The following is a 15163-nucleotide window of genomic DNA, read 5'->3' on the forward strand; positions in this document are numbered from 1 at the left end:
GCTCTGCCCTCAGGGAGTAGCTGGGAAATACCTGGCTCTCTCTGCGCATTTCAGCTGGGAACCATGGCGGTGTGGGCGAGCACAGTCTCGAGCCCAGGAGTCCAGCCGCTCCCGGAACACTGGTTCTCTTGGCGCAGGGCGTGCAGGGCTGAGGGTCTGTTCACCCCGCCTGCAGCCAGAGCAGTCTAAGCATTAAAACATGAAATACTCATTTTTATAAGGATTTTAGAAAAGTTAAATATAAAGCATATGTACTACAGATTAAGAACTCTCCATCTCTGCAATCCCCCTCAGAACAAATAACCATTAACACTTTGGCATAGGTATGTTTTAGAAATATAATGCATGGTAAAGCTAAAGTTTGCATTTACAGCCTTGCAAGCATTTGTTATTTTTTGATTTTTTGATGGTAACTATTCTTTGTGGAGTAAAGTGTGATCTCAGTGTTACTTTAATTTGCATTTCTCTAATGACTAGATATACTGAACATTTTTTCATGTGTTTATAGGTCATTTGTAACTCTTCCAAGAAGTGTCTATTGATTTCATTTGCCCATTTTTTTGATTGGATCTGGAAGTGGGAATGGGTTAGGTGTATAAGACTCACTTCATTGAACTTATGAATGTTTCTCCAGAATGAATCTTGTTCCTAGGTTGGGAACTTACTGTATTCTGTTTGCCAGTATCTTGTTGAGAAGTTTTGCTTCTATTTTCATTGAACAGACTGGCCTGTGGATATGTTTTTTGATTAGGACCTTTTCTGGTTTTGGAATCAACATAAAGCTAGATTCCAGGCACAAATTTGGGAGTAATCCTTCCCTTTCTATTTTCTCTTCCTCAAAGAGTTTGGGGATTATTAGTGTTAAGTCTTCCCTAAAGTTTTGTAGAATTAAGCATGAATCCATCAGGTTGTGGGCTTTTCATAGTTCATAGTTGTTTTGTTTTATTTTTTATTTTAGTTATTATTGCTTAAATTTCGTTGCTTGGTACTCTATTTGATTATCCTGGGTTTTTATGTCTTCTTGGTTCAGTTTTGGTAATTCAGATGTATCTGGGAATCTGTTCATTTGTTCTGAATTCTCCAATTTACTGTAGTAATAGTTCTCAAAGTAATCACTAATAACCTAGAGCTGGTGGTGTCCATTGTCTAATTGCATTCATTTGGGCCTGCCCTCCCTTCCTTCCTTCCTTCCTTCCTTCCTTCCTTCCTTCCTTCCTTCCTTCCTTCCTTCCTACCTTCCTTCCTTGCTTCCTTCCTACCTTCCTTCCTTCCTTCCTTCCTTCCTTCCTTCCTTCCTTCCTTCTCTATTTCTGATAAGATTGGGTAAAGGCTGGTCTGTTTTATTCTTTCAAAGAAGCAGGTCTTCTATACATTGACTCTTTGTATTGCTTTTCTAGTGTCAATTTGATTAATTTCTGCTCTGATCTTTATAATTTCCTTACTTTTACTAGCTTTGCATCTGGATGACCTTGTTTTTCTAGGACGTTTAGGTGCATCATCAGATTATTTATTGGGATTCACTCTTTTTCTGATGTGGACATTCATAGCTATACAGTGATTTCTTAGGACTGCTTTTCTTGTGTCCCATAAGTTCTAGGAGGTTGTACTGCCATTATCATTTATTCTAGGAACTAATTTCTTCTGTGACCTATTTATTATTCAAGAAGGTATTATTTAATTTCCATGTGTTTGCATAATTTCTTTGTTTCTTTGCCATTAAATTCTAGCTTCATTTCACTATGTTCTGATAAATGTGTGTGGCATAATTTTTATTCTTTTGCATTTACTTAAGCATGCTTTATGCACTAGCATGTGGTCATTTTTGGAGAAAGTCCAGTGTGCTACTAAGAAGAATGTGTATTGTGTTGTTGTTAGTTAGAACACTCTAGTTATATATGAAGTCCATTTGTTCAAAGATTTAGGTCAACTCAGATATTTTGATGTTGATCTTTTTGTCAGCTTGGTCTTTTTATGATAATGTAGTATTGAAATCCCCTGCTATAATTTTGTTGATATTTATATGATCTTTTATGCCTATTAAGATTTAAACTATGAATTTGGATGCACCAGGGTTTGCTGCATGTGTGTTTATCATTGTTATCTCTTCCTCTTGAGTTGTTCCTTACCAATATGTAGTGGCTTTCTTTGCCTCTTGTGATCAGTTTTGGCTTCAAATCTACTTTTTTTTGAAATAAAATAATAACTCCTGCTAGTTTTTGTGTTCCTGTTGTATGGAATATTGTTTTCTATCCTTTGACTTTTAGTCTGTGAATTTATTTTTGAATTAAATGTGTTTCTTGTATACAAAATACAGTTGATTTTATTTCTTGATCCAGTCTACCAGTCTGTCTTTTGATTGGGTATTTGAAACCTTTTACATTGAGCACTATTACTGAAGGGTATTGACTTATTCCTGTCATTGCATTTTTTTTTCTTCTGCTGAACTGCTCACGCTGCCTTGTGTATTCATTCTGTTGGACTTTTTGGCATTGTTGGCTTCATTGTCTCTTTGTAGGATGCTCTTGGAAAATTTTTGGAGTCCTGTTTTGGTGTCATGAATTTTTTAAGATACATTTGTCTTGGAAAGACTTGATTTCACCATAAATTTTAAAAGATAGTTTTGCAAGATATATCAGCCTGGGTTGGAAGTTGTTTTCTTTTCAGACTTGAAGCACTTCACTTAAAGCTGTCCTGGCTTTTAAGGTTTGTGTTAAGAAGTCTTCTGTAATCCTAATGAGATCACCTTTGTAAGAGATTTGTTGCTTTTCTTTGATGCATTTTAATATTCTGTTCCTGTGTCAGACTTTTAGGATTTTTTCTATGGCATGACCTGGAGAAGTTCTTTTTTGATCCTGGTTGTTTTGGACTTTATGTGCCTCACTTACCTGTATGTTGTTTGCCTATATTTGGACATTTTTCTGTTACTATTTCTATAAAGAGATTTTTGTGCCATTTGTGCTATCTTCTGATTTTTTCACTAATTTCAGTTAATCTTAGATTAATCTTTATATCATCTAGCAGCTTTTGGAGGAATTTTTCATATTTTCTTGTTGTTTTTATGGAATATGAATACTTTGTCTCTGACTGTTCTTTATTTTTGACCCTTAAATCTATTACCACATCTTAGTCTACTGTCCTCTCCCATTTCCATTTCTGATGGTGCAAAGTGTTTATCTCCTTGCCCTGAATGGGTGTAGAATTATTTTAGCTGCTTTCTCTATTATCTTATTTATTTCTTCCCATGAATTAATGCCACAATAATTGTGCTAGAAGGTAGATTTCTTCATGCAATTAAGGAACCTGTACCTGGTTCCCATTTATGATGATTCTTTCAAAGTCAGACTTCTCAGTAAGTTTTTGAAGATCATGTCTGATTTGTTCAACTCATTTATTCTTATAATCTTATCTTTACCCACATAAAACCTCAGTGCTATAGCAAAGTATCCCTTCTTCCATAAACTCTCATTATTCTTAGTCTCTGCCAACACATCCATTTTTAAAAAATCTTATGTGTTCTTAACAGAAATGTTAGCCAATGCTTTTGTACATTTAAATACCAGCTACTATCCTAAGATTATATATATATAAAATATATATTTGCCATGTTTATTAATCACATGGTAAATATATATTTACCATGTTTGTTGATCACATCATATATGAATATATATATATATATACAACATGTGAGATATATATATATATACACCATGAATATATATATGTGTGTGTGTATATATATTTACCATATATGATTAAATATAGATATTTACACATGGTAAATAGTTAAATTTTTAGAATTTAGTATGGTGAAAGACACATTGCCATTAATCTTCCTTAAAGTATTGCTGCTACTTTGAATATACTTACCCTGTTTCTCTTGCTGCTGTGTGAAGCAGTTCTGAGAGTCCCTTCTCCTGTCTTCAGTTGGGCTGTCTCTGTGTCCTGAACAGATTAGAATCTCTTACCTTTCACGGTCCTGCTGACTTGCAGGGAGCCGTGCGACACACAACATGATATTTTAAGGGGCCTGCCTTTCCTGTGGAGGGCGCTCCACAGAAACATTCACTTATTTATTTATTTTTTTGTCACATATTGTAAAGACACTCATGAAAGAGGATTTCCAGAACTGCTTCAGCAAATGGCAAGAACAATGGGCTTAGTGTGTTCAGAACAAGCAATACTGTTTTGAAGGATGTTAATGGAATATGTATTTTACTGTACTTATTTTTTTAAAAATTTAAACATAGATTGTATATTTTATCATACCCTATATTTGCTCAATAATCCAAACATTTACTTGGTGAGATGGATTTGTTATCTGATCCTGTTATGCAAATGAAAATTAAGATAGTGAGGGTAGCATGCACATGGTCAGATTGCTCATAAATGACAGAACTGGGGTGCAAAACCAAACAGTTTGATTCTAAAACTTGTGCATTTAAAGTCTATGCCTTTCACACAACAGCAGCTAGCATTTATTCAGCAACTTTTGGGCCTGATTTCTAGGCATTTATTTTTCTATTGGTACTTGGAAGATGGCGTCCTCATACTATACATGATATAAGTAAGGCTTAAAAAATTTAAACAATTTATCCAATGTCAGACAAATTCATTGGTAGCTTCAGAATCACAGTCTGCCTCTTTTCTTTGTATTTTTCTAAACTACGTTTTAGTACTATTTTGTATTTAATAGTTTTTAACTTTAATATTTGGTCTATTGCTTCTTAAAGCTCCAGAAAAATCATATATTAAACTTATTTGATAATTTTCACAGACTTCAGCATAATTGAAGTTATAGTACATTTTCAGTAGACCGATGAAGATTATCCTGGTTTCACTCAAAGTAATAAGTTGAAGACATTGATGTCACTGAAGGAGCTCGATGAAAAGCTGACAGACCAGTTCATAGGTACATAGTGCCATGAAAGTGTCAGGCTTGTGCTTAATGTACAGTTGGCAGCCTAGTGGCCTTTTCCAGGAGAATAATGTACACCATTTCCTATTTGTCACAACCTCGAGGGGCTAGTGTTTAGGGTACTTTAAGTACTGTGTTGGTACTTACAGGTTTTTAGCTTTCTGCATTTTGACTTCCACATGGCCTTTTAAAAATAAAGGAGGTACTCCTTTAATCTCCAGAAAATACTTTCTCCACAGTAATAGCATTCCCATCTAACTAGCCCATTTCTGTATTTCCAGAAGAACTATGGTAATATTTCTAAAAGCTAAACAAGAGATGTGTTATAATCTGTGGCATGAAAAAGCAAATTTTCATCCTAGACTACTGCTGCAAGTAGCCTTTGATCTCCCTCAGCCTTATGTTCTAAACTGTAACATGTGCATGATTCCAATACTCAGACATAATCTTCAGTAATAAATATCATATATATACAGTGCTATTCACTTTGTGATTAAACATCATATCTTCTCTGATTTCTTGATGAATTCTTGATTCCCTACCCTCTAAATCAAATAACCTAAATTCTGCTGCAGTATATTTTCTTCTCAAATTTTTGGCAGCAACTGTCTTAAAGCAATTTCCTTTTTATGATTTGAGTTTTCAAGTTTGTTTCATCTCTTGTCCAGTTATATTAACCAATTAATCTTAAATTAGTTTAATCAAGCCTCAAATAAAAGACTTGCTGTGTGTCGGAAGGTGGAATTAAATACAACAGAACATGACCCATTCAACAGATCCTTTAGGTTTTTAGGTTAATCTAGTGCATAAACATTCAGTATATAAAGTGCTAAATGTGAAGCATCTTTTAGCAAACCTTTCATTACAAAAGGGTCATATATGAATCTGTATAAAATTTTTTATGTATTTAGATTTGTGTGATTATTGTATCCTAAATTTACACTTACCTTTAGTTGATGTTTATTTACATAACACTTACTTAAAAGATTGGAGGTGTTACACTGTACTGGAGCCATTTTTTTTCCTGTCAGGAACTGTAGAATTTTAAATAGCCTCATTTCCATTTTTGTGATCTGTGTTCACACCTCTATTAATAACAAAGTAGAAGACTACTCTCTTGCTGTTCTTCATTGCTAATCTCTAGAGTTTTCTTTCACCTTACCCCAATAGTTTGTGTAGTACACATTCCTTGTAAGGTATTCAGTTTATATATGTTAGATTCTCTAGGGCCATGGCTTTTGCCAGATGAACCACTTTTGATTTTGAGGCTGATGAAACACACTGCGATTATTGATCTGTGCATGACATAGCCTGTCTCTCTCCTGGCAGAGTGTAGCAACATTTATCCAGGAATTTGTGAAATGTCACTCGGATCATGTTCACAAGATAAACTGTGCACAATCCAGGATCTGAGCTGAGAATCCAGGTGGAATTGGACGTGACTATCTTATTCTTACATCAGGTCTTGTAGATGAACCAAGTGATATTTGTTAACAGAATATCTGTGTTCTATATTAGACTTTGTAAAAAAAACGCTATTATTATCACTTAGGATACTATCTACTAGAAAATCATGCTATTTTATTCCCTTCTTAGATTCACTTGTGATTCTACTGCAGTATATATTAATATAAGAAAACATAACAGAACAGTATTTCTTACAACCTTTTTCCATTGATAATGAAAGTGTTACAACAGATTGCACAATTTTATATTTCCAGTAATGTTTTCATTCTTTGCATCAGTATACTTTTAAGTAGTTATATCTCATTAAAATATCAACATGTCTAGAAATGACAAATTACAACATTTTCTCACTGTTGGATTATGATATTTAACTGTGTACATATTTTAGGGTTTGATTTTAAATGAGTAGACTACTGGTTTCAACATGCATATATTTATTTATATTTGTTCATTTTAGTTTAATGTATCCAACACATCTATTTATTTTTATATCTAAATTACTATAATAATGGGATATTCAATAGTGAAATAAATATGACCCTTGTCTCCTATAAAAGGCACTAATATGAGACTTGGACATGTGTCTCACAATACAGGAAAATATAATGGAGTGTGACAGTAGTCATTCATCACTATCATTCTCCAGTAAGGCTTCTGAAGGAGATGGCATTTCAGCTGAGCCTTTAGATTTGGTATAACTATGAAAGTTGCATGGATCCATGAGAAGAAAGCCTGAAAAGACACCAGAGTGAGAAAGCAGTTTGTTGAGAATAATGAATTATCAGATGTGGCTGTGGTTTTCACTCCTAGCTACACATTAGCTTCACCTGGAGGACTTTAAAAGGTACCTATGCTCAGGACCCACCATAATGTGTTTAAATCTGAATAGTATCTGAAATTTAGTCCTGTACATTGGTAGTTTTAAAAAACTCTCAGGAGCTGAGTGTGGTGGCACACACTTGTAATCCCAGCACTCGGGAGTCTGAGGCAGGAGGATCATTGCAAATTTTCGATCAGCCTGGGCTACAAAGAGGGCTCAAGGCCAGCCTGAACTGCATAGCAAGACCCTGTAAAAAGACCAAAAAAAAAAAAAAAACAAAAAAAACCCAAAACTCTCAGGAATTCTGCTGTACAGCGAAGACTCATACTAATTTTTGACAAAATAAGACATTGTTTAAGTATTAAGGCAAAAGAAATAATAAAGAAGTAATCTACATTAGTAATAGAATAAAAAATTTAACACAAGATTTCACAGAGGTATAACTCAAAGTTTGATGGCAAGTTGTATATGGTAAGATAAAGAAAAAGGAGATATTTAAGATATTTTACAGGTTTTTAATTAAAGTAACTAGAGAGTTGATGATAGAAGATTTATAATTGTGACAATATAATATACTAAATTTTATAGGACGAAATAACAAGAAAGTTGGATAAGACATAGCAAATATCCTTATAAATATATACCAGAACTTGCAAAACAAAGAAACAGAGTGGAAAACAAAAATAAAAGAAAAAATATAAATCTCATGGGCTAAATCAGGTACACCTTACCCTTGTAACCAAGGAGTAATTTGTCACTAAGTGAAGATATCAAGTAAGTAGTACAATGTATGAGTTTAAAATTTAGAGCAGAGGGCTAAGCTAGACAGAAGAATTTTATAGTCATAAGTTTTTTAAAAACATGAAGCTGAATAGAGTCCCAAGGAAGTAAAAGGAAATAGAAAAGAGAAATTCCAGATCCGAGCCTTAGGCCCGTCAGCGTTTGGCAGGTGGAAGTATGAAAAGGGACCAGAAAAGGAGAGACTAATTTAAAAAAGGAAAATCAAGTTAATGGAATACTTAAGCCAAGCGATAAAAGTATTCAGGAAAGAAATGGTCAGTTATGTCCAGTTCTGCTGGTCAGAACAAGTCCTGAGAGGAATTGAGAAGTGGAAAGCAAAAGGTGTTAAAGGACATAGTCACACGCACATGTGCATATCTTAAGGAACCTTAATCACTTAGGTCAGACTCATGGTGCAAATATTGATAATTTCTGTACTTTTAAGATGACTCTGACAAAATGTCACTGCAGATACATATTATTTGAAAGGAGCAATAGAGTTTTGCCATAAATATTAAATACAAATGTTTACATAATTAGATCACAAAGCAACTTTCCATAAATTTCCAGAAATTGTTATTATATAAACAATATTGTTTAAGGCAAGTTAAGTTAAAAACTTTAAAAAATTAATTTAGCAATAGCTGATGCAAATCTATGGCGACATTTCTGAGTAAATAATGGATCAAACAAGAAAACAAATCTTAGCTTCGTAACAAAAACAGAAAGAGTCCATCACCACCAGACTTATTTTAGAAATAATGCTTTATCTGAGTCCTTCAAGTTGAAACATAGACAGTCTAAGCAGTAATACAAAAGTATATTACAACATAAAATTTGCTGGTAAAAATAAAAATATAGAGAAATAAAAAATACTATAATACTGCAATAGTGGTACATATTTTATATTCTAATATAGAAATTAAAAAACAAAAGTATAAAGATTGTTATAACAATGAAAATAAATAGGTACACAATTTTAAAAGAAAAGATATAATTTGTAACATCAGTACTTTAAAATATGTATAGGGAGAGGTAAACTTACAAAGTTTGTATATGTGGCTGAAATTACATTGTTATCAATTTAAAATAGTTTGTTTATTTTTGCTTTTTTATACTGGAATTGTACTCAAGACCTTACTCTTGCCAGGCAGGCACTGTGCTGATGAGCTACAACCCCAGCTCAGATTTTTATATGTTTTTGTAAACCTCAGTGTAACCACAAAGAAAATACCAAAAGAAAATTTAAAAATCATCAAAGCATGTCACACAAAATCTGTGAAACACAAAGGAAGATAACAACAAAGGAATAAAAGAACTGTAAGACAGCCAGAAAACAATTAATAAAATGGCAATAGTGAAGTCCTTCATATGAATATCTACTTTAAATGTAAACAGATTAAATTCTATTACTTAAAATGCATGGAGTGGCTGAGTAGATTAAAAAACAACCCACCTTTATGCTATCTTCAAGAGATTCACTTTAGATTTAAGAACATACAGGGTAAAAATGAAGGAATGAAAATGATCATCCATCCATTAAATGGTAAGGAAAAGAGAGAAGGAATGGCTGTTTTAACACAAAAGAGACATTTAGGAAAACCAATTACAAAAGGACTCTTAAAATTTCATAGCTCCTTAATAAATGAATCAAATTGACAGACTTGAAAGGAGACACAATGTCTTAGTTACTTTCTCATGGCTAAGACGCAATATCTAACACCAACGAATTAATGGAGAGAGATTATTTGGGCCCATACAGGTAGTAGGGTTTTCAGTTGATAATCACCTGGTTCCCAGGCAGGGCAGCATTTCAGTGGAGTCTTGCTCATGCCATGGTAGTCAGGAAGTAGAGAAGGAAGGATCCAGGGAGGAGGGTAGAGATACTCCTGCAGGTCATGCCCCCAGCAATCCATCTTCTCAGCCATGCTTCATGTCCCAGATCACATTTAGACTCATCCACTGATGAGTATCTGCCCCCATGACCCAATCACCTTTCCAAAGCCCCGCCTATGAGGGCATGAGGCTTTGGGGGAAATCGAGGTATAAACTGTAACAGATAGCAACACAGTGGTAGTATTCAGAACCCCACTTTCATAATGGATAGAACAACAAGACAAAATTAATAAGGAAGTAGAGGACCTAAAAAAACAATGAGCTAGTGAACCTAACACATGTAGTGCATATACATTTTTCTCAAGGGTACATGACATTTTCTAGGATAGACTATGTTAGGTTGAAAAATAAATTTTAAATTCAATAATTTTAGAATGTACAAAGTGTCTTTTCTTATCATAATGAAATGAAATTAGAAATTAGTAGCAGAAGGAAAAACCAGAAAATCCCAAAACATATAGAAGTTAAATGAAACACTAAACAACTAGTGGGTCAAAGAGGAAGTTACAAAGAAAATTGAAATGTTCACGGAGACAATGAAAGTGAAAACACAACTTATTTTTGGGCTGCTACAAAAGCAGTGCTAAAAAGTAAGTTTATATTCTATGCTGTATACTTAAAATTTTATTAAGAGAGTATACCATATATATTTTTCACCACGATAAAAATGTAAAAAGTGTTTAATAAAATTAAATAACCTGTTGATAATAAGTATTTCCTTAGCCCACTAGAAATACCACAGAATTTTCTTAATCTACCAGAAACTTCAACCACCCATTATACTTGATGGTTGAGGTTAGAAGTATTCATTTTAAAATCAGAAAGAAGGCATTTTTTTGTTTGCTGTCGTTGTTTGTTTCTAACAGTTTATTAAGAAGGAAGTGAAAGTTGATAATACTAGAAATGAAACAAAACCATCATTAGTTCCAGACACTGTCCCTGTGACACTATCCTTGTCTGCACAGACTCTCAAGACAAGTTAACATAATTACTAGATTTTAGTAACATTTCTAGGTATAAAATCAGTATATGCTAAGACAGTGGGTTTTATATTCACTAGCACAACAGATTATGCAATTTAAGAAGAAATACTATTTAAGTAATAGCGTGGTATCTGGGAATGGATGACAACCCATTTTCAGAGATGTTAAAATGTGAAAAAGTGCTTTCAATCATTATGTTTTTTGAAGTATATATATATGTACTAATATTAACACGCAAAGGAAAAATAAATACAAAGGTATTCGATGTAGTGATTATTTCTGATGAGTCAAGAGAGAGGTCCATACCTTTGCACAATAATTGTAATACATCGTCTTAGTTGATATGTGGGAATTACTGTATTTTTCTTTGTTATGTACCATATCTATGGTATATTTAAAATATTAAAAAATGAAAAAGAAACCCAACTGATATCATTATCCCAGAGAAGTAGTGGTGGAGGTGGAACAAATGTTTGCAGCAAGATTGGGAGAATACCCACTGTATGGGCGGGAGAGGAGTCAGAGAAGGAAAACAACAAAGACATGTGCAGAGAAGCCAGACAAAATGTAGAGAAGTTCTGCTGTACAGAAACAAAGGAGAGAAAATTTCTAACAGGACAAAGAGACCTGGTCGAAAGTGTTAGCTGCTGTATAGGAATTAAAAATAGAAACCTGGGAAATAGTTGTTGGATTTCTTTAAAAGACTGTACTAGCAGGAATCTTGATAACAAACGATAGAAACTGGATTCAGACTAACATAACAAAAAATAACTTACAAGTCAAAAGATAACCTAGAGAAAGTGGGCTTCAGAGGAGTAGAAATAACTAACCAGACACTTTAAAGTCTTTAATGTTTCTCTGTATTTCACTTCTCTTCATCCCAGACCACCTTTCCCAGCGCAGCCACTGGCCATGTGTATCCAGTGTATAGTTAGCATACATCCTTGTAACGCAGAACCCAGAGGAAAAAAAGGATTTCTTTTCTCATCTTTCAGTCTTACCCTGATATGCAAGATATTTAAATTTCCAGGACCACAGGGGAATAACTCCTTATCTCTGTGTAATTTTGAGTTAGGGTCTAGGCTCATTTCATTGTATGAATATTTTCACCAACATGCATAATTGATAAGTTAGAATCATGCAGGATACAGGACATATCTGTTGTTCATGATTAACCTGCACATTGCTTGTAGTACATTTATCATTCTTGGTTTGCACCCACTGCAGTACCAGTCCTTATGGCCCCCAGAAGTTCCTCACAAATTTCTAAAATACATATCCTGGTATTGTGTACATTTTGAGAACCACTGATCCAGGAAAAAGGCAAAGAAACCAGATTGATAAAAATAACTCCCCACTATTCTATTCTTAAAGATCTTACATGGGTGAATCATATTGTACTTAGCATAACTAAGTGAGATATTTATTTGGCTTTATTTATTGAGTGACTGTTAGTTCAAGCCCTACTACTTAAAAGTACATGATAAACACAAAGAGAATTTTAAATAGAAGATGAAGTGAAAGACAGTGGAAGAAGCTCCTTTAATGTCATATTTTTGTGCTGAAAAAGATAGCCTTTTAGTGAGATCTCCAAGAAATACCTTAAATGATTTAATATAAATCCAAGCTTCATAGATCTGTCTTTATTTTTCCTCCTATAAATGAAATTTTAGCTTTATCCATGAAAGGCATTTATTTGGTAATTTTCACATACATGCTTTTTAATGAAGAAAATCTCATTTTAAGCAGTGCTATTAACTTTTATATTTTACCAAAAAATTGTAAGAACTTCCTTTAAGAAGATGTCAATTTTTTACTCTCCTGACTCTTGTGCAGCTTTTGTAGGCAATACAGAAAAACTTACTAAGTTGTTTCTCTTGCAAATTTTAGAAGAGTATAAATGATCAACACCTTGAGAATACTTAGCATTGCTGCTGTTAAATTTGTGATGAGTTGTAAGGGTTTTGAAATTCCTTGACTGGCTTTCATCCAAGTAATGTAACTGTGGGGCTTAGATATAGTGAAATCAAGGAAAGACATACAGTTAACTTTGACCCTGTCATTAAAAGATATGAACTTTTAATAAGTGTCAAGATAATATTTATATTTAGGATATACTTAAGAAATATATAGCTATTCACTGACTCAAATATATAAAGGTAGAGTTATATATGATGACCTTTAAGTAATATTTAATTTAGTGTGATAATGCACTGTTCTTGTGAACTGATTCAAGTCTAAATAAATTTAATATTTATGCAGTGTTTTCAGGGCTATATTGAAAATGCTTTCTCTTATAAAAAGACATATCAGAAAAAAATGGGCTATATATTGGTCACTTTCCCAACTCTGAGATGGAGTACCGGGTACGCTGAGCTTACAGGAAAGGTTGGTCATCGCTCATGGTTTTAGAGGGCATGGTGATTAGCTGGCACCAGGGCAAGAGACAGCGTGATGGTGGAAGAAAACTGCTCAATACGTGGGAATCATAAAGCAGAAAGAGAGACAGAGAGAGAGAGAGAGAGAGAGAGAGAGAGAGAAAGAGAGAGAGAGAGGGGGAGGGAGGGAGGGAGGGAGGGAGAAAAGAAAATAAGGAGCTCTAGAGAAGAGCACAGCCTTTTGGGTCACACACTCAGTGACCCACCTCTTCCGACCAGGACCACATCCTGTCAGCATATTCAGCTACAAACTCAACAGTGGAGTAATCCACTGCTAATTACAGCGCCCCTGTGATTCACCCACCTCTGATATCTGAGGCTTATGGAGGGCATTTTAGATCAAACATGTGAATCTATGATAAGGTTTTGAAGCCAAAACTTAGGGAACACTGATGCCTTTCTTTTGACGTCTGTATAGGAATTAAGTGTTATGAGTTATATTTTTAATTAGCAAGATTCTCACTGACGTGTAGTCACAATACTATAAATGGACATTCACTTCCTCAAGCTAGTCCATGAAGGCTACATTGAACAGAAAATACATTATAAAAGAAATAATACATTATTTTAAAGCCACACCACTAGGCAGAAAAGCAACCCAAAGTATTGAAATCTTTTTTGGTACAGCCAAGTTTAAGCACAAGAGAATAACCAAGTTTTCATGAGACTTCTGCAGCTGTTCTAGAGTTTGACCACCTCTGTTTCTGATAGCAAAGTCATTATTTACTTAGAAACATATACAGTGAAAATAGTACCCTAAAACTACAACTATTATTTTTGTTGATCTGGCATTACTTATTTTCTTTTTTCTTTTTCTTTTATTTTTGGTTGTTTGGGTAGTTTAATTGAGGTTTTAATTCTTTCCTCTTGCACCCACACAACTTCAGTAACTGAAAAAAAAAATGCTAACAAAAGGATAGAGAGAAAATAGAATTTAAAAGAGTGAGGTGTATAGTGCCTGTGAGGAATAGATATTTCTACATTGAACTAGCTCAGTTTCAGGACTAGCAAGTGGGAGAAGGAGACTGAAAAACAAGGATTTGGTGAGGAATTGTGCAGTTTCCCCTTCGGATCATCGATCAAATGGCATTGGCATGCTGTCTTATTCCTACTGAGGAAAGGAGTTGGAGTAGGAATGAATTCCAGTCTCGCGGTAAAAAATAAGAATGTTGTGCAGGTCGAGTATGTAGGAGCGCTATGACTGAACTTATAGTGTCACTATATGAGTGTGGAGGAATTATTTTGATAGCGATGTTGATAAATTGCTGTGAATATATTTTTTATTCTAATTATCTTTCTTTGTACTTTATCTGATGTGTAGTGGGAGCTTTTCTTCTGCTAACTTTATTAGGGGATTTGAAATAACAGCGGTAGTTAAGCTGTTTTCTACAAACAGGCAAATGTTAGTTTTTTTTCCATGAAAATCAATTGCAAAAGTTAATTTTCCGATTTCACAGATGATACACTTTTATTCTATATTTTTTCATACACTTGTGAGAACAGAAGTTGTAGTGATGTGATTTAACTCTAATTCCCTAAAAGTGCATTAGTTTATATAAATTATTTTAAAATACCTGACATTGCTATTATCATGCATACAGTAATTTAATATACATACTTAGAATGCCAAAACTATTACTATAAATTAAAGGAGACGTGAAATATTTTCAGTAAAGACTCTTTTAAGAATTGAAAAAAATGAATTAAAGTATTAGTAAACTGTTTTGAACAATTTGACATTTGAAATAATAGTGACTGTTGATTTATATTTTGAGAAATCATATTCAAAAGTATTATAGCAATGATTTCATTTTACGTTTTCCAGAACTTACATTAACAAGAATAAAGGCATTAAATTAAT

The 15163-nt window shown here is 33.7% G+C and overlaps 1 protein-coding gene across 9 annotated transcripts in view; it reads left to right on the forward strand.

Annotated features, from left to right (window-relative positions):
- Cntln (centlein, centrosomal protein) overlaps positions 1-15163 on the forward strand; it is a gene marked incomplete at its 5' end in the record, with an annotated part of 307086 nt that overhangs the window by 238637 nt on the left and 53286 nt on the right. Inside the window, 2 exon segments of one of the 9 annotated variants that reach the window (XR_001234816.1) lie at positions 6248-6380; positions 6982-7229. Coding sequence is in view for 1 of the 4 variants with exons in the window: in XM_013516383.1 (XP_013371837.1) it covers positions 4778-4789 (12 nt within the window). 9 annotated transcript variants of the gene reach the window in all.

The sequence above is a fragment of the Chinchilla lanigera genome, unplaced genomic scaffold (assembly GCF_000276665.1).
Source record: "Chinchilla lanigera isolate Chin_1 unplaced genomic scaffold, ChiLan1.0 scaffold00033, whole genome shotgun sequence".
Lineage (NCBI taxonomy): Eukaryota > Metazoa > Chordata > Mammalia > Rodentia > Chinchillidae > Chinchilla > Chinchilla lanigera.